This window comes from Numida meleagris, chromosome 19 (genome assembly GCF_002078875.1).
Source record: "Numida meleagris isolate 19003 breed g44 Domestic line chromosome 19, NumMel1.0, whole genome shotgun sequence".
Lineage (NCBI taxonomy): Eukaryota > Metazoa > Chordata > Aves > Galliformes > Numididae > Numida > Numida meleagris.
The window spans coordinates 13144735-13170121 of NC_034427.1; the positions used below are offsets into that span (position 1 = coordinate 13144735).

General features: G+C 50.6%; 2 protein-coding genes across 10 annotated transcripts in view; both read left to right on the forward strand.

The window, feature by feature from the left end:
• On the forward strand, positions 272 to 15075 carry SALL4 (spalt like transcription factor 4). 8 transcript variants are annotated; one of them, XM_021416533.1, is made up of 4 exons: positions 272 to 639; positions 8281 to 10806; positions 11418 to 11725; positions 12925 to 15075. In XM_021416533.1, exons 1-4 carry the CDS (start codon positions 570 to 572, stop codon positions 13345 to 13347), a joined length of 3327 nt encoding a protein of 1108 aa, XP_021272208.1. In that variant the 5' UTR covers positions 272 to 569; the 3' UTR covers positions 13348 to 15075. The 8 variants fall into 8 exon arrangements, with proteins under 8 accessions (XP_021272208.1, XP_021272212.1, XP_021272207.1 ...); XM_021416537.1 differs by lacking the exon at positions 272 to 639 and adding an exon at positions 1157 to 1335; XM_021416532.1 differs by lacking the exon at positions 272 to 639 and adding an exon at positions 2425 to 2707.
• The window catches only part of ATP9A (ATPase phospholipid transporting 9A (putative)), a 54190-nt gene continuing 52319 nt past the window's right edge, over positions 23517 to 25387 (forward strand). For both annotated transcript variants that reach the window (XM_021416255.1, XM_021416256.1), the window contains exon 1: positions 23517 to 23681. In XM_021416255.1, the coding sequence (XP_021271930.1) occupies positions 23614 to 23681 (68 nt within the window). In that variant the 5' untranslated portion in view covers positions 23517 to 23613. The remainder of the gene's footprint in view (positions 23682 to 25387) is intronic.

Sequence of the window (25387 nt, forward strand, 5' to 3'; positions counted from 1 at the left end):
GATCCGCTCGTAAAGCCCCTCAACGTGCAGCGGCACCGGGAGACCCCGCTTCGGACAATCGCTGCTCTTTCCTTTCCACCTTATCAAACGAGGGGGGGGGGGGGGAAGGACAGCATTGTCCCGAGCTTCTGCTTGCTTGCTTTAGGGAGGGAAGAGGAAAAAAAAAAAAAAGTATCTCAAAAGTACAACTTAAAAAGCGCAGGTGAGATAAGGAAGGTATTGTCCCCGGCTGCCGCGTGTTTGTTTACTCCCCGGGCGGGATCTGCCTCCCCCCCCCGGGGCCGCACCGCCTTTGTCGCCGCGCGGGGCCGGGCCGGGCCGGGCCGGGACTACATCGCCCAGCGTGCCCCGGTGCGCCCTGATCAATGGACCTTATTTGAATAATCTGTGAGCCCTTGGACTCAGGCCAATCAGCTGTCAGGGACCCATGATAAATCGCAATGCATTATTGATAATCATAATTACTCTGACATGCGCATTCCGCCCAATGGGGGTAATTTCCCAACTCTAGGAATTTGTTGTGAAGAGGAAAATAATTGCTACTATTTTGCTCCCGATGCTGGTGCACCATGTCGCGACGGAAGCAGGCGAAGCCCCAGCACATCAACTCCGAGGAGCAGCCCCCAGATGCTGCAAGTGGTAAGGGGGGCGGGGGGGGCGCGGCGCCTCGCGTCCCGGCTGATGCGCGGCGAAGGCAGCGGGGCGATCTCTGGGGGGGGGCTTTTCTTTACCCTCGTGCTTCACCCCTTGCTCCTTTCCCCCCTCGGGCTCCGACCCCAGGTCCCCGCTGGCTTTCTGGGGGCGCTCCGCTCCCCTCCGGGGCCCCACCGCGGAGTTATTCCGTGGGGCTGTGTACTCCGGGGGGGGGGGGGGGCTCGGTGCTGCCCGCAACGCGGCCCCAGGGGCCCTCGCCCTGGCGGCCTCCGGTGCCCGCTCCCCCCACGCGGGAGGACCCCGTCCCGCGGAGCAGCGCCGGATCCCGCGTGGGGGGCGCGGGGTGCGGCGGCGCCGTGCGCTCAGGGTGCGGCCCCGTGGGAGGGGAACCCCAAACCTTCCCTGGGGCGGAAAGGATTTTGGGTGGTGGGGGGCGGGGGGGGGAGCGGAAGGAATTGCGAACCATCTTCTTGGAGGTAGGAAATGACTCGAGTTTGGTTTCCCCGATTTGTCAATTTCTCGGTAGTTAGATGAAGAGTTTGTGGGGCTTTTAAAAGGAGAAAAAGTGGGGGGTGGAAAAAAAGCGCTCGGACTATTTTTGTTGGAGATCACAATCGCCCTGGACCTTTTGTAGCTTGACCTCCAGCCATCTTTGATTTCCGACTTCCTAAAATAACTCCGGTGAGCTAATGCGGGGTGTGCGGGAGCGCTTTGTATTTGGGTGGTGCGGGGAATTTCGCTCCCGCAAATCACTCTGCCTCCTTTTCGGTGAGCTCGCAGCCCTTCGCCTTGGAAGAGGAAAGGATATATTTAAACTCCAGTTATCCCAGAGCCCTGGGTGGGCGCTCAGGGAAGGGGCGTTTGTCGCCGGTCCCCCACGGGAGGGGGGAAGGCTCGGGGCTGATCGCTCCGTGCCCGGCTTACCCCGGCGGAGCCGCATCTCCCCGCCGGGCTCCGTTCCGCCGCGGGCTCTCCCCGCTCTCCGCGCCCCGAGTCGGGCCGTGCAGGGAGCGGGGGGAGGCGGCGGCGGCCCCGGGGTCGGTTTTTGCTGCGCGGTGCGGGGGTCGGACGGTGCGGGCGGAGCTGCCAGAGCGGCCCCGGCCCCTTCCTTAGAGTTGTGGGTGTTGTGGTCAAGCGCTTCCGTAGGTCAGCTCTAGAGCTTTTGGGGGTTCTTTGCCTTCCCAAGGGGCTGCTTTTCTGGGGAGGGGGGGGTTCCGGTCCTGGAATCGATCGGTACCAATGCACATTACGGGAGCTGTTGATTCCCAAACCGCAGGAGGTTCGGGGTCTTAATTTTTTTTTTTCCTCCTCCCCCTCCTCTCTTCTTTGAGTCGAAATGTGCAATTGTTGGGTCCGGTTAATGGTGACTTAAGAATCGGCAAGCTGGCCAGAAGGCAATAAATCCCATGTTTAATGCATGACTGTTTTCCTTTGTGCATATGGTTAGGTTGGGGGATGGAGGTGATGTTTCCACATGTAAATCTCTGCCCGCTGCTGGAAAGCCACCTCCGGGGCTGCACTGAAACAAAAGGGTTAATAACTCCTGATGCGGCCCATCGGGGCGGGGGAGGTGTGCTGCGAGGGGAGGATCGCTCCACACCGCGCACTTGGGGCAATGGGCAGCTGCTTTTGTGTTGGTCGTGGGTTTTTTTTTTTTCCTCCCCCTTCTTTTAACATATCCCTCCATGAAACCTCCCCCCCCCCTCCCCCCCCACGGGAGCCGGAGCAGCACGGGCCAGGGAAAACCTGGCGAAGCTCTCACCCTTCCGAGGGGGGGGGGGTTCTGCTACCGCCGGGATGGGGCCGGGGCCGCCTTTGTGGGTCGCGGCGGCCGCTGGGAGCGGAGCGGGGGCACCGGAGTCGCCGCCGGGATGGAGCTGCCGGGCGCCGCCCCGCGGCCGAGCTCCGCCGGGACCCTCGGGGCTGCCCTCCGTCGGGGCGCGTCCCGGCAGCGCGGCCCCGGCCTCTGCGGGAGCTCCGTGCCCTCCGAAATTAAAACACGTGGGCTCCGAGTGTCTGATCTCCGACGCGGTTCTCGTGTTCCCCGTTCCAGGTGTGTCCGAGTGCTGAGGCGCATAACAAAGTGGGAAATACCGCAGGGATTTGGCTGGGGCGTTATCGAGTATATACATAATCGAAATAAAATCAAGCCCTTATCTCCTATTTTGCAAATACCCCTTTTTTTTTTGTTTTGTTTCCCGAAGCGGTGTGGTCCCACCTCTGCGAACAATGCGGCGCGTTAAGCTGCGGCGCGGCCAACCCGGTGATCAATTAACAGGTCAAAAAATCAGCAGGTGGGCACCGGAGGATCATGCGACAGAGCGAAATTAGCATTTCCACAAAGGGGGTGAAAATGCCCATTGTGCCGGAGAGCCGCCACGAAAAATAATAATAATAAAACCCATCAGATTTATTCTTAGAAATACAGTATTAACCTGCAACTTTTCTCGGGGTGGTACCGGGTTTCATTGATGCAGTTCCCCGGTCTGGGCGTGGAGTTGTGCTGATGTTGTGAGGCGTTCGACGAGGAAAGCGACGGGTTTGGTGACGGTGGGTTTCATTATAATTGAATTATTATTATAATTATTATGATTAGTTTGGGTTTATCCGAAATGGGCGCAGAGCGGGGGGGTCTCGCGGGGCTGCGCGGCCGGAGGGGCCCGGGGCTGGGCGCTGCCCGCTTGTTTTTCCTTTTACGTAAGTGAAACATTATATTGGTTGTAGTGATGGAGCCCTTCGCTGGGCTCGGCGGCATGTGACGTTTTGACAGAGCTGCTGCTCTAACCTTTGCCTCCTCCCGCTTGCTGTGGGTGGTAAGTTGATGTCAGGCTTACAATTAGGACTCTCATGCAATTGACCTTGGCAGCGGGGTTTGTGCCGTTTAGCTCGGTCTTAAACACTGTACTCGTGTTAAGTGTGGTCCGGGGCCGCCCCGCTCACAGCTGCGGGAGGAGCGCGGCGCGGAGCAGGTAGGGCCGGGCCGGGCGGGCGCTCCTCGTGTTGGGGGAAAGCTCCATTTGTGTTACAGCGCTTTGGCTTTGAAGCGGGACTGGGGGAGCCCCTCTGCTTTATTAAAAAAAAAAAAATGAAGGAAAAAAAAAAAAGCGAGGAGTAACAGTAACGCGTGGGTGGCCCGTGGGGCTGCGGGCCCCGCTCCCCCCTCCCCGCTCCGGGGCCGGCCGCAGCCCCGCGGGCCGTGAGTGCCCTCCGCTGTCCGCAGGGAGCGGCGCGCAGGTAACGGCGGCTCTGGGCTGCGGAGCCCTTGGTAACGGCGGCCGGAGGCTGCTGGGGCGGGAGCGGGGCTCCGGGCCTCTCGGGGTGGGGGGCTGCGAGCGGTGTTCTGCGTTCGAGAGCAGTGTGTGAGCTGCGAACTTGTTTCTTTTCCCCTGTGCAGCTGAACGCTGCTTTGCCCCTCGGATGCGGCTGTTAGCGTGGCTCGCGGTGTCCTTCGCAGAATCTTTCTCTTTGGTAGGTGGACGAGCAGAAATGAAATGAGCGAATCGTTAGCTAGGTGATCAGATGGTTAAAAAATGCCTTGAGGAAACCCGAAAGCACGAGGAGTTGCAGTCGGTGGGTAACACGTGGGCGGCTCGGGCTTGGGTAACAAACGCTGCTGATAAATTCGATAGAGAAACCATTGAGGCCTTTGGGTTACTCCTGTAAGAAATCAGTCAAAGGCTTTGCATACTCAAACGAGCGATATATATATATATGTATATATTTGATAGTTGCAGTTAAAGAAAACGTTGTGTTATTTTGCACTGAGGCAGAAGGGAAAGTTTGGACGGTTCTGGAAGTGGCCAGACTTGTGAGCTGGAGGCGTGGGGGGAAGCGGGGCAGTGCCTGGGGCAGGAGGGCACCTCGGGGCTGGAAAGGAGCACGCGTTCCCACAACCGAAATCACGTGTACCTATTAGAAGCTGATCGTACCTGGTCAGTGGAAAAAGCGTGCTCACTGAAGGTACTAAACTGCCCAAGGGAGGAAAAAACAAAACAGCTTAAGTCCTGATTCCTCCTAAATCGTGTCCAAGAAAACTTTCTCACAGTTGAATAAAAGAGCAGGCTGCTAATTGCTGAGATGGGTGGTGGGCCAGCAGCGCCCTGCTTGGAATGAAATCAAACCAGATAAGATTTACTTCTCTCCTCTTTTGCTGGTTCTCTCTCTCTCAAAAAACCACCTCCCTTAATTCGAGCAGTGGGGATTTTATCAGCCCTCCTTGTCGATGACCGCCTTGTCCTACACAATAGTGGATTTTTTCCATCCATTTGCCAGTGATTCAATCTACCCCCCCTGCTGGGTTTACTGCATTCTTCTAACTTATTGGATAACTAGATGCTGGGAGATAACATTCCTGAAATTCGGGGGTGGGGAGATTTAAAAAAAAAAAAAAAAAAAAAAAAAAAAAAAAAAAAGGAAGGAAGGAAAGCGGGGAGATTTAAAAAAAAAAAAAAAAAAAAACCACAACAGCAAGGCCAGTGGAAGCCTTGTTCCTGGGAAGCCTTTGGAGAGGACAGAGCAGGGTGCAGGAGCACGGTGGTGGCACTGCGGTGTCAGGGCCCTGCTGCTCAGGAAGCGCTCGCAGAGCTGGGGCACAGCAGCACGGCTGGGATCTGGTGTTGGTGTGAGTGGGTGCTGGAGTGCTCCTGTGTCACCCAGCAGCTGGTGACTGAGCACCGTATTCCTACTGTGTATCTTAAAAACGGCCACCAACAGAGCACTTTGAGATAAATGAAGCACTATGCTGAATTTCCCTGAGCTGTAGGGAAGTGTTAAGCCTTACTTTCCATTCTGTGTCATACAGCAGGTTGATGCAAGCTGGGAGTTTAATTCATTTGGAGTGCTCAGCTAGTGCCTTGCTGTCAGACAGGGGAACTGGAAACCAAAATGTGATGGTGACAGCGCTGGTGGCTGCATGGGGCGGCCCCACCTGCTGCTGCCATCCTGGGCGGTGGCAGGGGTTCGTGAGACCAGAAAAGTCACTTCAGGAGCTCCTCGGAGTTATGGAAATGGGGAATGTGGGCTATGCTGGAGCTGGGGGGACGACGATCTTCGAATGTAGCGCAGTCTTACTGGTGGGAAAATAAGAAGGGGCTGTCAGTGGAAGGGAGGTAAATGATGATAATGCTTGGAAGCAGTTAAACTTTGAGGACTTGTCTAGATGTGGTTATCCTGGAATATCTCCTTGGGGTGGGCTACAGTCTGTCACGTGGGCATCCCTGTTCCACTTGAAGTATTTTTGCATGGGTACCACGGAGGTGCAGGCTGTACTGTGATGTGTGTGTGCTCTCAGGGGAGGTGGGCAGAAAGCCTCGTGCTTCCTGAAGTAAAATCTAAGGGTGTTTTGTGACATGGGGGAAGGTAAAGCTCCAAATACTAAAGGACTTGGAAAAGAGGTTTTGGTGTTCATGGCTGTGGTTCTGTGAAGTACCTGTTGGATGGGAATAGTTACCCACGCAGTCAAGGAAAGACCTGGAGGCTGAGCAGCACAGTTAGAGAAGATGTGTTTTCCACTGCTGAGTGCTTTCTTTCCTGTTGTAACTGCTCAGACTGTCCCAAAGATGGGGGCTTGAAGATGTCCACTCTTGACCTCAGTCAGCTCTAATTATTGACCAAGTTCTGTATCATGTGCTACTTCTACCTAAATAGTCTACAGATCAGATTTGTTTTTCCATAGTTAAATTGAATTTAGACACATCAGTTTCCCATTTGCAATGGGAAGTACGTAAACAACAAAACTTTTATTTTTTCATTTCCTTCATTTGTGAAAGTTGTATGGGGGGAGGGCTGGAAAAAAAGTATGTCACTCTCCCTGTAGAGCTGTTTAGATAGGAGGGTTTGAAACAGTGTTGGTCGTAGCTAAGAACATTGCTTCTTGTCCAGGGAGATCTTGAAATGTAACCCGACGTGAGCGTGTTGAGCAGAATTGCGTGCACACGGATTTGGATTTATTGCTGTGCAGAATGCAGTGCAGCAGCTCTCTGACACACAGAGGTTTGAGTTGAACTCGTTTTTTTTAAAAAGCTTTCATGTGTGCATCCCATCGCTCAACACGTTAAGCAGCTGAAGTTTTGATTTGTTGAATATATATGTGTATATAATACCCTTTTACCCAGACAAATGTCAAGGTTTATAATATCACCCCCCCCCATGGAGCTCTTTTGCTGCCCCACAGCAGATGGGGAGCATGCTGAGGCTGCTGCCCGGACACCTCCACCCTGCCATGTACAGGATATACACGCGTCGGATGTGTGGTTCAGTTACACCTTTAAAATGAAAGCCACAAATAGCTCTGCTCTTGCAGGGTGCTTGGTTCCATTTCAGGACAGTGTGGGTCGGTAGCGTGGAATCGGAGCCCAGCCCTGGACTGAACCACTGGGGATGCAGGACCTGAATACAAGGGGCCTTTTGATTCAGGTGTTGTCGTGTTGGGGCCTGCAGCGTGCCGTGCCGTGCCCCTGGTGTGTGTGGGAGGCGAGTGGGGGGCTTGCTGGCTGTGCCTCTGGCACCCATAAAGGTTGGAGCAATTTCTGCAGGTTGCAGGATGCCGCGTGGTGCTGGGCTGCCCGGAGCTGTGCCCGCTCCCCTTCGCTGCAGGGGCCTCAGGCATCACCTCCCGTGAGCTCACCCACCTCGAGCTCAGCAGGAGCATGGTGCTTGAAGGATGGCTGGGTTGAGCAAAAACATCCTGTTTTGGTTTAGAATTTCTCAACCTCTCTTCCCATTCTGGTACTCCCCTGAATCATATTTTGTATGTGTCCACCTGCAAATAGTGCTCGGTTTGCAGGGCAGCAGCAGGCGGAGGGCAGGAATGGACCTACAGGTTTCCTCTCCTTGTAGGGAGAGGGAAGGAGCGAGTTACAGATGCAGCTGAGCACGGCATCCTCGCTGGGTCTGAAACTTTGTGTGCGTCACACGCAGGGCTCCAGCTCGGCGCTCCGGTAGTTGTCAGCATCAGTGTAGGTTCATTCCTGCCTCTGGGGTTCTTGTAAGTTAATTGTCTTCTTGTTATTGCTGTGACTTTCGAGAGGCTTTTCCGTGTGAGTTTGCTTCTGAAATATTTCAGAGTTAATACTGGAGTTAATTTTGCTTCTGTCAGCCCTCTTAGGTAGTAATTACCTCCATAATGGAGGAGTGAATGTCATTTACTGTATCAGTGTACAGTGAAGGATGAACTGCTCTGAACTTTGTGCTAACAATTTCTGTGAGACCATTAACTAAGAATTTTGAAGTTCAAGCAAACAGAAAACAACTGAACACGAAGTAAGCTTACGCAAATCAGGTTTTTCCTCTGCTGTGGTGCCTGTTCTGTCCCGCCTGTGTCATACTCCATTCAAGCCATTTTGCAGGGACTAGCTGGCTTGCGCTGTTCCATTTCTATCTGTAAAAAGGGATTTGCAATAAACTTTTCTCAGGCCTCATGAGACTTCCTTTTTATTGGTTTTATGGAAAACAGAACCAAGATGTGTATTTTCTTAGGGCTGCAAATGAACCGGTGGCAAAGGAGTAGGATTTCAATCTGCAAACTGGATCGTGGGACTCTCAAAGCGTCCTGTGTCTCTGACTTGCAATTCTGGTGAGGCCAGTCTAAATCCAGCCATTAGTAATGTGACTTTCTTTTATTTTAAGGGAGTCCACGAGACGTCCCAGGTGACGGAGATGGCGAAATGAGCTCCAAAAGGTGCCGAACAGAGGAAACTAAGATCTGTGAGAAATGCTGTGCAGAATTCTTCGATCTCTCCGAATTCCTTGAGCATAAGAAAAATTGCACTAAAAATCCACCTGTCCTAATCATGAATGACAGCGAGGGAGCAGTCCCTCCTGAAAGCTTCTCCGAAGCTGCTGTCGGGAGCTTCTCGAGTGACCGAGGGGATAGCAGGGCACGCAAGGACACTCAGGCGAAGGGCTGCACTGGTTCTGCAGAAAAGAGAGAAGGAAAAATCGATGCCGAATCGGTAGGAGGAATGTACCTTAAAATAGAACCCCCAGCTGCGCCTGCGACTCCTGGGCTGAGCTATCTACCAAAATCCAAAGTACCGAACACTAATGTGACTTTGCAGACGATACGTGGCACTAAAGTGGCTGTGAACCAGCGGACCACCGATGCCATCGCTTCTTCAGCCGCCGGTTTTAATGCTATTCCGATGATCCTGGAGCAGCTCGTGTGCTTGCAGCAGCAGCAGCTCCAGCAGATCCAGCTGACGGAGCAGATCCGCATCCAGATCGCCATGATGGCCCCGCACGCCCTGCACCCTTCCATAGCCGCTGCCGCCGACCCGCTGAAGGCGCTGGGTGCCCACATGTCCCAGCAGCTGTCGGCGGCCGTGGCGCTGATCGGGCAGAAGGCGGGGAGCCAGAGCCTATCGCTGGAATCCTTGAAGCAAGGCAAACTACCTCATGCTAACACTGGTGTTGCGGCCGCCGGCTCGCTGGCTGCCGGCCTCTCCTCCTCCTTCCCCTTGAAGCCGGAGGCGAGCAGAACCTTCGCCGGCTCCATTTCCCGGTTCCCAAATCCTTTGCTACCTCAGTCCTCCCACTCCGTCATCTTCCAGAATCCCCTTTCGGCTGTTTCTTCTGTCATAGATTCCTCAAAGAGGGTGAAAGGGAAACCTCCCAATATTTGTGTGTCCGAAAGCAAATCGAACGCGGAAGAGCCGTTCTTCAAACACAAGTGTAAATTCTGCGGCAAGGTCTTTGGCAACGACAGCGCCCTGCAGATCCACCTCCGCTCCCACACCGGCGAGAGACCCTACAAGTGTAACATTTGTGGTAACCGCTTTACAACCAAAGGAAACCTTAAAGTGCATTTTCAGCGTCACAAAGACAAGTACCCCCACATCAAGATGAATCCTTACCCGGTTCCTGAGCACCTGGACAACGTTCCCACAAGCAGTGGGATCCCGTATGGGATGTCTGTGCCACTGGATGAGTCTAACCTCATCGTGGATAGCAAACCCCTGCTGACAACCCTGCCTACCTCCGCAGCCTCCGGCGCTCCTCCGAATGCCCCCGGCCTAGCGGGCACCAAGGAGCCGGCCGCCTTCTCCGCAGAGCTGCCCTCACGGCCTTCTCCAGACAGCGAGGGTGGCTCTTCCTCATCCGGGGTGGTCGGTCACGAATCGGGAACGGAGCAGAGCTTGAGCTCCCCGCAAGCTGCCTGCAGCGTGAGCATCTTCCACGTGGGCGGGTCGAACGAGCAAGGCTCAGAAACATCCAAGCTTCAGCAGCTGGTCGAGAACATCGACAAGTCCACTGCGGACCCCAACGAGTGCCTGATCTGTCACAGAGTGCTGAGCTGCCAGAGCTCGCTCAAAATGCATTACCGTACCCACACCGGGGAGAGGCCGTTCAAGTGTAAAATCTGTGGCCGCGCCTTCTCCACCAAAGGGAATCTTAAAACTCATTATGGTGTCCACCGGGCCAATACTCCTCTGAAGATGCAGCACTCGTGTCCTATTTGCCAGAAGAAGTTCACAAACGCGGTTGTGTTGCAGCAGCACATCCGCATGCACATGGGGGGACAGATACCTAACACACCCATGCCGGAAAACACCTGTGACAACACTGAAGTGGATCCTGCTGCAGCTGAGAAGAACGGTGACATGAGCCGCCCAGATGAGAACATGGAAAGCATGGAGATGGACGAGGACCTGGAGTCTCAGGATGGCCCCAGGAGCTCCTCCAAGCCTCCTACCCCATTCGATGCGCAGTCGGAATTGCCGGCCACAGCAGCTGGCTTCTCTGGCATTGCAGCACTGGAGAATCAAATGAAGATTGTCAACTCTGCTCTAAACCTGCAAAGGCAAAGCAGCTTGAAGTCTAGTGACAATGGCTCTACAGAAAGCGATGGCATGACGAACGATTCGTCTTCTGTGGCCGGAGATCCAGATTACCAGAATGGCCGGAGTCCTGCTGCCTCCGAGTCCACCTCGCTGCAGGCTCTGTCCCCTGCCAACAGCCAAACCGAGAGTGTGAGGTCAAAGTCGCCTAGCTTCACCAGCCAAGAAGATGCAGGCACAGGAAGTAAATCCGAGGGTCCTGAGAGTGCTCCTGGAGAGATGGAAGGGGTCGTGGCTTTGGATTTAACTTATGGCAACATTGGTCGGAAAGTCATTAAAGAAGAACCTGGGCTACACTTTGCAAATGGAGAGTATGGTGAGTGATATGAAATGCTGGCTGTAAGTTGGGGGTGAGGGAGGGGGGTGGAGGAAACCCTTCTCTAACAGGACCAACAGGAGGCAAAACCTATTCAGTTCCCCCTTCTCCATTAAGACCAGGAGAGCTTTCCTGACTCAGATTCAAACAAAACTTCAAGGCTTAAATACTGTCTTCTCATGTAAGGGGGGAGCACAGATCCTTAAAATAAGTAGGGGCTATGCACTTGCTGTCTTTATTGGACACATCTGATGCCTCCCTATAGCCATTTAAAATATATACATTGATATTCTATGGAAAAACACTTAACCCAAGAATGTGCCGTTAAATCACTGGAACATTTTGTAGGGTTTTTGAGCTCTTTAGCACTGAGAATGATGTTTATGTAAATTTGATGAGGAAAGGAGAATGCTGAAGTCTTAAGTTCACTAGAAAAAACAGGAATGAGCAGATCTGTTTGAGTATAGCAGCCCTACAATAGGGCTTTGCAAGCATGTGTCTCTAAAGGTGGGGTCTTCTGTATCCCAGACACTTTTCCTTGAATGCAGATGGAGGTGGGATAAATACTGTGTGCGTGTGTATATATATATATATTCCTTTTTCCTCTCAAGGTCGAAATAGTATTCCAGCTGCCTTTGTTAGAGCCCCGCCAGCCCTCATAAAAATGGAAATGCCAAGTGAGCGTCCCATTAGCACTAGCCATTTCATTGGCCCACCAGCTCTCTCCCCTGGTGTTGCCCCTCTCCTCGTACCGCGACCGAAATTCTGCCGTCCAGCCAAACAGCACATCTGCACTACGTGTGGGAAGAACTTCTCCTCTGCCAGCGCCCTGCAGATTCACGAGCGGACCCATACGGGGGAAAAGCCATTCGCCTGCACCATCTGTGGGAGAGCCTTTACAACGAAAGGGAACCTGAAGGTAAGCTGCCTCCTGCGCTGTGATCCCCTTTGCTGGGGAAGGGCTTACCAGGGAGGGAAAGACTATTGCTGTTTGTACAGCCTCTGGGAACAGCTTAGGCTTTCTTTTGGCTCTTTAAATGCTCATCTTTGACTCCTGTCTCCTTTTTTTTTTTTTTTTTTGAGTTTTTTTCACACAAGTTGCATCTAAGGACTGTACTGCAGAAGGCTTTGCTGCTTTCCTTGTTTTTTTTTTTTTTTTCCTTTCCGGATAGTACAGAATCATAGAATGGTTTGGGCTGGAAGGGCCCTTTAAGATCATTTGGTTCCAACCTCCTGCTGTAAGTGGGGACACCTCCCTCTAGAGCAGGTTGCTCACAGCCCCATCCTGGCCTTGTAGCAGGGGTTAGTCCTTACTGAGACAACTGCTTTATTTCTGCTTGGATTTGGAGGTGTCAAGGCACAGACGTTTTGTACGTGAAGTGCTACAAAATAATGCTTGTGGAATACATGCGTTACACTGCGTGGTTGGTAACATTGCTCAAGACAAGGAGGAATAAAACTGAAAGGGTAATCCTGAGCAAGCACAGTGCTTAGGGATTTGGTCTAAGAAGTGCTGCAAGTCTGTCTGTCTTCAGATTAGTCCATTTGCCCTACAGGGGACTCTCAGCTCCCTTGAGAACCTCTTCAGTTTGCTTGCACAAATGCTCTTGGGGAGGGAAGAAGTTAAACTTTGCAGTTTGTGAGCAATCACTTGTGGGATGCGGTAGCAGCTTGTGTGCGGCATGGAAGATTTTAGCTTAGGTGTAACATCTCTCCCACGTTGCTTGGTGAGGCTTTTTTCTTTTTTTCTTGCATTGAGTAGTACTTTTTCAGTGCAGTCTGCTCACGGCAGATAACATGGCTTTTCTTTTTTGAGAGCTGGGGGAGCAACCTTGCTGACATCGTTTCAAATAATTGTAGGCACAGTCCTGCAAGTGCTTCAGTAGTAAGCTGAAGAGTGTGGTTACATACGGCTGTTGAATGACTGTCTTACAGGTGGAAGGGTGAAGATAAAGGCAGGCAAGAACTAACCAGCTGAAATACCTACGTGAAGGCACACTGACTGTGAATGTGCACATAACTGCTTTTGAGCAGCTTGGCTGCAAGCAGTGCAGAATGCGAGTTTGTCATAAAAGAATTGTAGCGTTAATGATTCTCTTTGTTTCCCTTCTCGGAAAGGTCCATGTAGGAACTCACATGTGGAATAATTCTGCCAGACGAGGAAGAAGGCTTTCAATTGATAACCCCATGGCTCTACTGGGGAACGATCCCAAGAAGGTATCTGAAATGTTTCCCAAGGATATCATGGCTCCTTCGGTGAGCATTGACCCCACAGTATGGAATCAGTACACAGCGGTACTCAGCAATGGCATAGCAATGAAGACCAACGAGATCTCAGTGATCCAGAGTGGTGGCTTACCAACCCTTCCGGTCACCGTCGGGGGTGGTTCGGCAATAAATACTGCTACGGTTTCCAAAACGGATGGGACCCAGTCTGGGACTGGTTCTGATACGGAAAAGGCCAGTGGTGCTGCTGCAGACAACGTGCCAAAACATCAATTCCCTCACTTCATGGAGGAGAACAAAATTGCTGTTACCTAAGAACTCTAGTGAAGATGACATACAGAAAGAACAAATATATATATACAAACATATATTTTTAAGAGATTCCACTTCAGCCTCCTATTTTCCTATTGACGTGCAAATGATTTTATGGTTGTCTTTGTAAGATTACGTTGCCCAGAGTACAATCATGATATTGCTTTGCAAATAGTAAATAATAAAGAATAGGGTTTCCTTTTATTTGGAAAGATGCGGGTCTTGCAAAGTAGTTCTTACGTGTGACTTTAATGTGTACAGCCTTACAGAAGTTTCTACAACTTGAAATTCCAAAGGTTTAGAATATTTACCTCTTCATTTAGAGTGGAATACTTGGGGGTTTTGAATAGAGTGGAAACAACCTACTGTTGGTGGAGAAGCTTGTATTTACTGATGAGAAATGAAAACTGTTAATGCGGGTAAATATCCTAGAATGTCTGCCACCCTCTTAGAAGTAGTTTTTCTGTTTGAATTTTTGGCTCTGTGTGATTTCTGAATGTACTTTTTTTTTACTATAATGGTGATAAAAATGACTTTTTAAATTCCTTTTTGCATCGGAAGTTCTATGAAAGGAAGTTGCTGTTTTTCTTCAATCACTGCTTCTAAGGAATTAATTCTGTTTTGTTGACTGCTGCTTATTTAATACTACTACTAGAACAGTCCTCCAAGTATAGTGCCAAAATCCCTACTTCCAAAGATGTGCAGTTTTTCCTTGGTGTTTTATTTCAGTACCGAGAGCCCCAAACAAACATGGGTGGGTATGTATATACTTTTTTCTTTCTTGAAAGGGAAGACTTGCCTTGGGAAGTCAGGTCTAAAAGCTCTGCAAGGAATCTCAGGTGACTGTTGCAATTAGGCATGGGAACTAGTTTCCTTAGCAAGAGACTTCGTGTTTTTTTTTTTAAGTTTTTTTAAATTTGAGTAATTTAGAAGATCAGTCTGTGTAAACCTGTATTTAAATATGAAGTATTCATGCTTAGGTTAAATGTTTTGTTTGGGTTTTGGATGGCATTCCTACTCTGGTCATTAAGTTTCTTGGTGGTCTGTGAAGTTGCATTCTGCCAAAATGGTAATTAATGATCCGTGCATATTGTATGAAGGTTGCTGGGATGGTCATCTGGATTCTAAGTTATCTACCTCATTTTTTTTCTTTTTGTAGATGTAGTGTCTATTTTTCTATTAATGACCACTGTAATAAACTGAGATTCAAGCAGATGCTTCCATGCACTATCTGAAACCAAAACCTGATGTATTAGTGGAAGCACCTCAAGACTTACTGGACTGACCTTTCACTATTCCTCTAATGTCTGCTGGAACTATGTGTAATGGGATCTAAACCAGACTGGAAGCTGAGTGTTTGGTGAAGAAGGACTGAACGATGGAAAGAAGTCTTTGTGGACTGCAGGAAATCAAGTCCAGTCTCTGCTGTGAAAGGCTCCAAAAATACAGATTACCAAAAGTTTGTGTAATGTTGTTGCACCTGATTCTTGCTTATGATCTCTGTATGCCGAGTTGTGCCTTTCCTGCTGGACTTGTAAGAAAGAACATACCAGTACCTGTTTACACTGTAAGATGGATATTGTTACATAGAACATGCAAAAGGCATCCCTGTTGTCAAGTTTTCTGCATTGTGAATGTATGACTTTTATGTAAGAACTCTGTAGTTTTGAGTATCTACTGATGAGTTTCTGTTGACATTTTGAGAATAAATTTTGGGATGGCTTTTTCACATGTAGTGCTGAAGTTTTTCTGGTGAAGCATTTGTCTCCTGCTGAGCAAGGTCAATATGCGATAGGCTTTCTCAGACCGGTGACTTCAGCTCCATGATTCTGGGTTAAGCTTTTCATTTGCTTGAAGCAACTGAAACTGGGAAGCAGGAGGAGGAATCTCTCCGTCGACTTCTTGGGAATATTGAGGTTTGATAAAGGTGATAATGCAGGGTGGATGTATGGGAAGTTTAAAAAATACAGCATACACCCAGTCTACAGATCCGGAAGGGAAAACAGTTGGGGTGAGAGACTTCTCTCTGCTCAGGGAAACCAGCTGATTGCAGTCTGAACCACTGTGGTTAAAGATTATATAGCAAGAGGTGTTCTGGTGATGATAAGTAAAAATAAACTAGTCCACACGTGTGTGATAGCAGGGTGCTGGTCAGAAGCACTGGGAGCACGGGCATTCTAGGTATTGTATCAACTTGCTGCTGAAGCTGATGCTTCAGTTCAGGCTTTGGTTGAGTTTCTGGCTGGGTCCTGTAACCTGTTGGGCTGGTTCGCCATGTGGGGACACTGCCCATGTGGAGCTGAGCCCAGGCATGCTGGGAGCAATGTGGTGTGAAGGAGGAGGTGCTGGGTTTACAGGACCAGTGGATTACATCTAAAGACCTGCCCTAACTGAGAAATCAGCTCTGGTATGGGCAATCTGTGGGTACTGTGGAAAGGTGGCTTTGCTTCAAAAGGGACTGTAGTAACCAAGTCTGCTCCCCACTAGTGGCCTGATGCAAAGTGGAGTCAGGATGCTGTGAAAATGAACAGTGCTCTGTGGTGCTAGCAGGAAGCTGAGATAACCTACTTGAGGCTTTCCATGGTGGTAGCCTCAGCTGATGTTCCCTCGTCCAAGCAGATCCTTAGGTTTGAGGGCTCTTCCTCCTAAATGAAGCATAGCATGCACTGGCAAGTGTACACGCTTTAAGGCACCATTTCATCTTCACAGTTAATGAAGACAGCTGACTCTTTCCTATACAGTTGTAAGTGAGGAACAAGTTTACTGAAGTCAATGCAGCTGCGCTGATTTGAGAGTATTGTGAGCACAGTATGTGCGTGGTCTCTGCTCATCAGCCTCTCCTCTCACCTGAAGGGCTTTCCTGTTCCTCTTAGCCATTACTTTGCCCACTGAATAGAGGATTTTTTGCTTTTTGTGAATGCAGAAAGCTTACTGTTTGAGCTAAGGTGAAGATGTAAGGCTTAAAATGTTAAATTTCAACTTTCAAGTTGGCTTGATTTTTTAAAAAAGTGAGAAGTTTGTGATACATTAGCTCTATTCTAAAGAAACTTTTCCCTTGACTTACACTTTTAGTCCAAAACTTCTCAGAAAGTAATCAGGGACTTCAAGGGGTGGGGTTCCCTCAGAGTGAGCTGGGTAGCAGCTCTCCAGGTGAGGCTCAGCAAGGCTGATGAGCACAAGCTGGAGCAAAGCACGAGGGGCCATGGAGTGTGGGTCCAGGTGGAAGGGGCCTGATGCAGTGGGAAGGCAGAGAGGCTGAGAAAGGAGAGGGGATAAGTAATGTGTACATTTGTAACGTTTTCCTGATGAGAAGCATTGTGTTTGCAGCGGTTTGTAGTACATTTGGGCTTAGGAGAACTGTTTGCAAGGCAGCACTTCAGGCAGAAAGCTTTGGGAGCGCCCAGGTGGTGCTGCATGGTTCCTGCTTTTGGTGGCACTCAGCCCCTGGTGCTGGGCTCTGGGGGTCCCATGTGCCCGCCCTGTGCTGGGCTGTGTGGGTGGGTGCTGGGTGGGCACTGGGCTCTGTCTCATGTTCCTCGCTGACCTAGAAACGTATCTCTTGCTGCACACACAGCAGGGCAGGAAATGTAACGCAGAAGCCAAAAAAACAACAATCAGTTGCACACTCCTACGAATTATTATATTATCTTCTTTATCACATTTTCTGTTTTCTGAACTTAAAAAGCAACATATAAGCAACTGAACTTAGTTGCTTATAAAGAGTAGTGTTTCTTTTAGCCTCCTGACTTCTGTTAATGCCACTGACACTTGAGAAGCTGTCTGACAGATGCTGATTTAATGGCATGATTTTTAGAGCCCATCGTGCCTAAATCATGCGCTGGCCATCCCAGCCAGTCCAGGGCAGCATCCCTCTGCTTTCAGTGTTCCTTATGAGTCTCTCTGGTTGTTGCTTCGTGTAGCCCAAAGATTAACTTCTGGTGGGGGGCTGCTGACTGAGGGGCTGTGGGAGGGGCAGGGGGAGCTGCAGCCTGTGTGCCCTCGGGATGGTGGTACCACAGGGCTCAGGATGCTTCTGGATTCCCTCCCTGTCTGGTCCAGCAGCACACAGTGAACAGCAAAAAAAAAAAAAAAAAAAAAAAAGGAATTCTAGAAAACAGTTTGCTAGCTGCTGTATAGAAAAGTGTCTGTGCTTTTGCTTAGATAGATTAGAGGGCAAATATGACCCAAAGCATAAATAGAATACCACTGTTGTTATAACTGCTCTCGGCCATTTGTCCATACTCCACTCAGCTCATCTGAGCTTTCAAACCAGCACCAAGGCTGGGAGCTGACTGAAGGTTGGAGCGCCTGGTTTGTGAGCTGTAGGAATGTGAGGCCAGCTGTGCCTGCACCAGGGCTGTGCAGGGCAACACTCTGCTGGGTGCACTGCACTCCTGCTGCAGGAATGCAGGATCTGCCCAGCAGCCATTCCCATGTGTTACCTTCCCGGGGCCTCAATGGCTGTGCAATCCGTGCAGGTGATGACGGAGGGGCTTCTTAATCAGGTTAACAGAATTGGCTTAACGGCCCCTTATGTTCCTAAAGACCCTCCTCTGCACATTTGTTTCAGGAAAGAATTGTCCCTATGCAGTCTGCATGTTCAGAACAGCAAATATACAGTCATTTGTTGGCACACTGGCAGCTTTGGTGAAGCCAGCTTGATTACTCAGGTCACTCAGCTTGCTGGTTTGAAGTATCTACATCTCCATGCATATTCTCAGCTCACAATGTCCAGATTTGGAAAAGTGTAATTTCTTCATTATCTCTTCCTTTGTTCCCCCACCAGCTTTTTCAAACTGACACGATGACCAGTTTCTGCAGAGGTTTTATGTAAAATTTGCAAATGTAAAATGTATAACATTTATAAGCCATTTATTCACAATTTAAAGGTTTACTTTTTTTTAATCCCACCCACAGGATGTGTAACAACAGTAAATATCAGTATGGAAAGAGCTTAGGAAGCAGCTAAAGCTAACAGCAAAAAAGAGCTTAGGAAACAGCTAAAGCTAGCAGCAAAATCATCTCTAGTGTGAACAAAATGAAATGGGTGTTTGTTTTCCTTGAAATCAGCACCTTTTTCTGTCTTTGTTCCTTATATTTGACAGCTGTCCTAGAGGAATGACAGTATGACAATATTCTTATTTTGCAAATTAGATACTTAGGGGTTGTCTTCCTCTTGATCTGGAACACATAATTGTGCGAGGAGGGAAAAGTTCCGATACGAACACTGCACTTCCTCAGATCAGTGTGAGAAGCCTCTGCTCTGCAGCTCCATTATGAGAACGCCAAATGTTCCCTCCGTAGCGGAGCCTATGGCAGTAGGAGCTTTATTGTAGTTTCCCTTAGCAAGTGTTGATGGATTTATGGAGGGCTTCATTAAATATGGGCTTAAAGGATATCCGCTATCGCCCACTTGTCAAAAGAAAAAAAATAATATCAAAGCCGTCCGCGCGGATCAGAGCTGCAGGTGTTAACAGTGCATTGTAATCTGGTAGTGTTTAACTCGCCCATTAATTGCAGTAGTCTTGTCTGAGTTCAGACGCTTGAAAGATAAATTTAAAAGATGAATGCATCTCATGTAGGCTCAGGGCACACGAGCAAGGACAGCACGTCGCTAATGGTTCCCGCTCCGGCATCCCTGTTCACTTTGCATTTCTCTTACCAAAATGCTCCTTCCTGGCAATGACTGCGTGTGCGGCCGCTGAGCCCGGGGAGTGGGCATCTCCTGTGCACTTGCCCTGTTTTGAGTGAATGTCGTAGTCCAGGTCAGTCCCAGCAGTGCCTTGAGAAAGAGTGACGTTTCGCCTCCCCCGAGCTTCTGTTTCCGTGTCATCTGTGCGAGTGGGTCCGTGGTGTGGGGAAATCGCGCAGCGCGGCACAGCGCCGTGCGCCTGCAGCTTTGCAAGCCCCTAGCAACCGGCTCCCCGCGCCTGCACGCTCGTCTGCCTTACAAATGGGCTGCACCATGTGCACCGGGCTGCATTTTCAGACAAAGGAGGTGTATCCTGGTGTTTGTAAAGCACGCAGTTATGAAATGAGGTAATGACGGGTACAGCAAAATGCCACAGTGTGAGCTGCCTGTGGAATCACCGGCATTTTGTGCAACCAGTTACACACCTCCACCTGAGCCATGCCCTCGGATGTCATAATTGCCTATAATTTGATACTTGTGTTTGGGGACAGTGGGGAAAAGCAACAAACATGGTAAGCCAACGCAAGTATAGCCCCAAAAGTGTATTGCTCTTCCAGCATACAAAAAGCCAAGCGGAGTATTGTTGTTATCACCCTCTATAGTGCTCATCAGGTGAAACCACAGGAGTCCTGTGCATGACAGACTCAATCGTTTATTGAAGTGAATAACTAAAATAGAATAAAATTTATGGCATATTGTGCTGAATAGGTAATAGATACAAACTGCAAATGTACTGTCAAAGCAAACATCCCTTGTCTGAGTGAGTAACTGGCACTAGGTCTTGTTTCTTGGAGGAGTGTAGGCACCACCCCATAATAGCTTATAATTTACCTAGCCTTTAATTGGTGGAAGGCAGAGATCTGGGTCAGTGCGAGGATCCGGGAGATGCTCTGAAGACACTGCCCATAGGTGAGCAGCTGTGCCACAGGCAGCGGGTGCAGGGCTGTGAGGGAGGGGGGGGGTGCTGCATGATGGGCAATGGAGACCTGGGGAGAAAAGCAGAAGGATGAGGCAGGGAGGCTGCTTCCATGGGGACCCACTACAGTAAGGGCTTGCTGTATTTTTCTCAGTGCATAGGCAGCTCAAAGCATTCAGAATCAAATGTATTTGTGTAAAGCAGTTTGTTTTGCATTTGCTGTTAGAAAAGAGGACTGGAATGATCAGATGCTTACATCATATGAAAAACCTGCACACAGGAATTCCAGGTTTGGTGCAGGCAGCCCTGGGCAGCCAGCCGTGCAGGCCGAGTGCTCCAGATTTGGCTCCATGACAAAGTGTTGAGGGGAAGAAAATAAACACTGCTTGCTGTGGTCTTCATTTAATCACCTGGGAAAACAAACAAACAAACATAGATCATGATTTGAAATTTGAAAAATAAATTGGCTTATTTTAGTTAGCAGTTGTTGTGTTCTGAGATTTATTTCATGTGATTTAACAAACCCAAGCTCTCAGTCTGAGGCTGGAGTCTTTGCTTTGGGCATTCTTTCTCATCAGGCTAATGAAAGGCTGAGAAATCAGGGAGCACGTTCCTGCTGTGATGGGGAGGTGAGGTGTGAGCTCTGTATAGCAAGGCTGATGCTATGGAAGGAGTACATGGAGGAGCAAGTTCAGCCCACAGGGCTCCAGGCGAGTCTGGGCTGTTCACTGGGATTTTCCAACTGAAATTTGAACACATTACAACACAAGGTAGAAAAAGAGGCCTGCAAGGAGGGCTCCGAACGTTTGTTAGAATCCTGAGATGCTGTGGGAGCACATCTGCAGGCTGCAGAATCCCTATTATTGCTTCATTTCTCTCAATATTGGCCACATTTGTTATTACTGATGATGAGGCCCCATGTGAGCATCCCTCTGCTCCCATGCTGGAGGACTGGAGCTGCGAGGCACCACGGGGCAGCTCGCTGCTTCTGCACCGAGTCCGGGGCTGGCGGAGCTGGGTGACGTGCAGGAACAGCGCACATTGATCTGCTCCTGGGGAACAAGGGACTGCCTACATTTCTGTCCCGAAATACACAGGTGCCAAGAGCCACATAACACCAGCAAATCCAGTGCTGCTTTCACCTCAGAGAAAATAACACTGATATTTAAGAAGTTTTGTTTAAGGTACGGACAGAGCCAAGGCTCAAAGCTCTGGGTATCATGTGAGCAATCACAGCATTGGACCCGAGGTTTCGTGGCAATGGTGACACCACTCATGGCAGTTCGGGTCAAGTAAAGCATCCTGTTCAGGTTCTCCACTTGCTTCTTTTATTAAGTTATCATTTAAAGTGAATTCTATCATCACATGTTTTTTCATTAAAAAAAAATCCTGCAGTTGAATACGAGAAAAATGGAGCAAATATGTTTGATAAGCTGAAATGTTTGTAGGAGAAGGTATTTCTATTTCAGTGTTCCCCCTAAGCAGATAAAAACTGCAGATTGAGAAGTAAGACATTAGAACGTGATATTATCACGCTGAAATGCAATATAGAAGCCAGGTTCTTGTCATGAGCCTGTCCTAGCTCAAGTAGCATTGAAACACAACCTAACCATTCTCAGTGGTTGTGCCTGAGACTGATGCAACTGTTAATTATGTTGCTGAAGTGTCCACATGACAAAATATCCCACTGACTGCTGCAACTGCACAGAAAAAAATAACTGACAACTGCCATTGTTCGTTTGTAATCCACAGTGCAACCTGAGCTGGTGCTCGGGGAGGACAAGGGGGCAAACAGAGCTTCCCACAGCCCCTGATGGGAATTGTTCTTCTTTGCTCTTCTTCTCCTTTAAAAATAAAAAGATATGTTCTTCTTTCTTTCCTACTTTTTATTTCTTTTTTTTTCTTTTTCACAGGGAAAGTTCTGGCCATTACTTAAGATTACATTAAGCTTAATCTTAAAAAAAAATTCCATCCATTCAGAATTTGATATGCCAAAAAATGGCGTTTGTGGATGCAATTAGAGCATTAGGATGATGCTAATCAGTTTTCATTTCAGTTTAACAGTCTCTGAAGGATTGGAGTGCAGAGTAGTGGCTGTTGGGACAGGTGCTGTTTCTTCAGAACACATGTATTTTGCATCCAATGGGTATTTTAAAGCCGGTCGTTTGAATGCCATCATTTGTACCTTACGATACACAACATGCTTGTGAAGCATTGCTGAATAATGATTCATCATTTTTATCATGCGTTTGTCTTGCCCAGAATCCCAAGATGAAACATGGCAGGAGAGCACTCTGTAAGCAACGTGTGCTTCAAACAGGAATGCCTCGTGCCCTTTAACATGTCAAACAGACAGAGATTTTGGACTTACTCTAGGGCTTACTTATTCTCTGCTCTTGGTCACTGTCACTGTGGTATTTTAGCTCGGCAGAACGATGAGCTACAAGGCAAAGTGCAGGCAAGGCAAGGAGCTGCAGCAGCACTGCAGGCGGGCCCGGCATGGCCGCGTGGGTAGAAGGACACAGCTCTCTTTGCCTGGGGACTGATTCTGGGCAAATTTTTTGGTAAGGGAAAGATTTTGCCAACAGTCTGCAGATGGAAGAGTGAAAGCTGGCCTTGCACTAGAAAGAGGCGTAGATTTTGTGGTGACCAGGACCGCAGCAGAAGATGCTGAGATGGATACGTAGCTCTGTTTCATTCGATCCTTATCTGCACTGGGCATTTCCTCCGTCCGTAGAGAGCACAAGCGTGGATGTGGTGGTTTCAGACAGGAAGGAGGTGGTCAGCAGGGGCAGGAGGTGATCGTCCCTCTGTACCGCCACTGGTGAGGCCGCACCCTGAGCTCAGAGTTGGGCCCCTCACTCCAGGAAGGTCACTGAGGCCCCTGGAGCACATCCAGAGAAGGGCGGTGAAGCTGCGCAGGGTCCGGAGCACAGATCTTATGGGGAGTGGCTGAGAGAACGGAGAAAGCTTTGCAAAGAAAAGCTTTGAGTCTGAAACAGAATGGAAATGTTGGAATAATTCCTGTCTGAATTTACAGATGAAATCTGAATCAGACCCAAAAGTAAGTCTTGGCCAGGTGCGGGCGATGGTCACCGAGCAAGAACGATGCAAGGGGCTGCCCTGGGAAGCCCGGTCCTATGATGCGTGTGGAGGGATGGTGTAAACAGGAGACACAAGCAGCACCTCCACACGTCCATGTGTGCCAGCTGACGAAGGCAGAGGACATGCGGGATGTGTCGTGGGCCTTTTGCTCCGGTGAAGCCCAGGCGGCCACGCACACAGAGGCCGTGCATGCAGGAGGCCAGCGGTGCCAGTATGGGGGTGCTGGGCTCGGCAGGGAAAAAGAGCTGGGGCGAGGGGGGCACCGAGGGGAAGCGGCAGGTGGGATGCGGGATGCGGGATGCGGGATGCGGGATGCGGACGGGCAGCGGGTGCCGGCAGCACGGAACCCCGCCTGCGGGCACCGAAGCGGCGCCGCCCGCAGAACAGAACAGAACCGAGCCGGGGCGGGGCGAACCGGGCGGGGCGGGCGCGGCACCTGCGTGCTGGGAGCACGGCCCCCTCGGCGGAGCCGCCAGACGGCGCGGGCCGGGCCGAGCCGAGCCGAGGCGCTGCTGGGAAGCGCATCCCGCCCCGCTCCGCCCCGGCCGCCGCGGCCATGACCGACAACATCCCGCTGCAGCCGGTCCGGCAGAAGAAGCGGATGGACAGCAAGCATCGCAGCGGGTGAGCGCTCCGCGGGGCGGCTGCCCGAGGCCGGGGCTCCGCTGCCTCGCCCCGCTGCTGCCCGTGTCGAGGTTCTGCTCGGGGCGGCGCGGCTCCGCTCGGGGCCTGTGCGGGGCGGGGGTCGTTCCTGGGCAGCGGCGGTGGGCGAGAGCCGCCTCGGCGCTCGGCCGCGGTCCGAGCCCGCAGGAGGAAGAGGAGGAGGAGGAGGAGGACGGGGCTGGCGGCCGCTGACAGGTTGCTCCTGGCGCCATTGCCGTGGCACGCCCGGCTCTGGGAAGGATCGTGCCGGGCGGCCCTGCGGAGCCGGGGCTGGGGGGAGAGCGCGGCCCGGTCTGCGCTGATCGCCATCGGCTGCTGCGTGGCAGCCCGTCACACGGCGCGGCGCCGGGCGGCACGAGCGCGGCCGCTGGAGGCCGGGGCGGGGGTCAGCGGGCACGGAGCCGTGCTGCCGGCAGCAGCCCTGTCAGCGCCGGGAGCTGCGGGCCGGTCCCTGGGAGCGGCTCTGCCTGGGAACCGTGTGCGGGGCCGGAAGCAGCGCCTGCCGGGCTGTGACAAAGGTCTCCGGCTGAACGGCTCTTTAACTGTATCAGCGAAAGCAATACAATATCCTTAGGCCGGGATGTTGCAGTGAGATGTGTTCTGCTGGCGTTTCCAGGCAGGGCGCTAAGTAAGATGAACGAGCCGTTAAGGCCATTTCGGTCGGAAATGGCACTGCCGTGCAGACAGGTTGGTGTGCACGGGGTACCCGGGTTACCCGGCTGTCAGGTTGCCGTGCCGAACTTGGCCCTGGATTGGGTGTTTGTAAGCGTGGCGAGTGATGCTAGCAAAATAAAGCAAAACCTCAAAGGAAATAATGCCTGCTAGAACAAGAGGAAATTGTTATTTTTCCATTGTTTGTTATGGTTTGGGTTGATGGCCTTCATTCGGGTTCCTCTAATTGAAGTTATTGTACTTAATAAGGAGTAGTTCGTATAATGAATAAACTATCAGTGCGGTTTCTGTGAGCTGATGTAGTAACATCCGTGGCAGCTTATGCTGAGCTGCGAGGTACGTGTGATGCAGCACATAACTCCCCAACCCCTGCATGACATGCATCGCTGGACAGGTTCCACAGGGTGCAGCCACCACGGCATTAAATTCAGTGATGTGATTGAAAGGGCTCAGAGAGAAGAGGCAGCGGCAGCCAGAGAAATTTCTCAAAGCTTCTTGAATCGTTTTTTGTCAGAAAGCGTTCTGATCTCCAGCACACCTCTACTGTGACGTGGTTGGTAGTGGCTGACAGAAGTAACCTCCACCTAACCTGAGCTGCAGGTCAGTGGCAGAGGACCTCACCTGGTCAGCAGACACAGAGATGATGCTTCTGTGCCATCAAGAAATGCTGGCGGCATCAAGTTGTGAAGGATGATTACGTGAGATTTTTCTTAATGGCAGTCTGAGTAACTTGGCTTTGGGTTTTCTGTTTGGGTATGTGATTGCTTCCTGGGAACTTACGTCTTGTTTTGATGAATATTAGGCTGTAATTCAATCAAATGATGGTGTGGGTAGCAAAGCACGGAGGTGGAGCAAATCCAAAGTATTATTAGCAACTGCAGGAAGAATCAGCCAGCGAGCCAGGGCAGGTCCTGGGGTCAGGTCTGGGATGGAGTCCTGGGAGCCCCAAGCCGTCATCAAGACTTTCTTTCTTCTGTTTCCTCCGAGAAAAACAC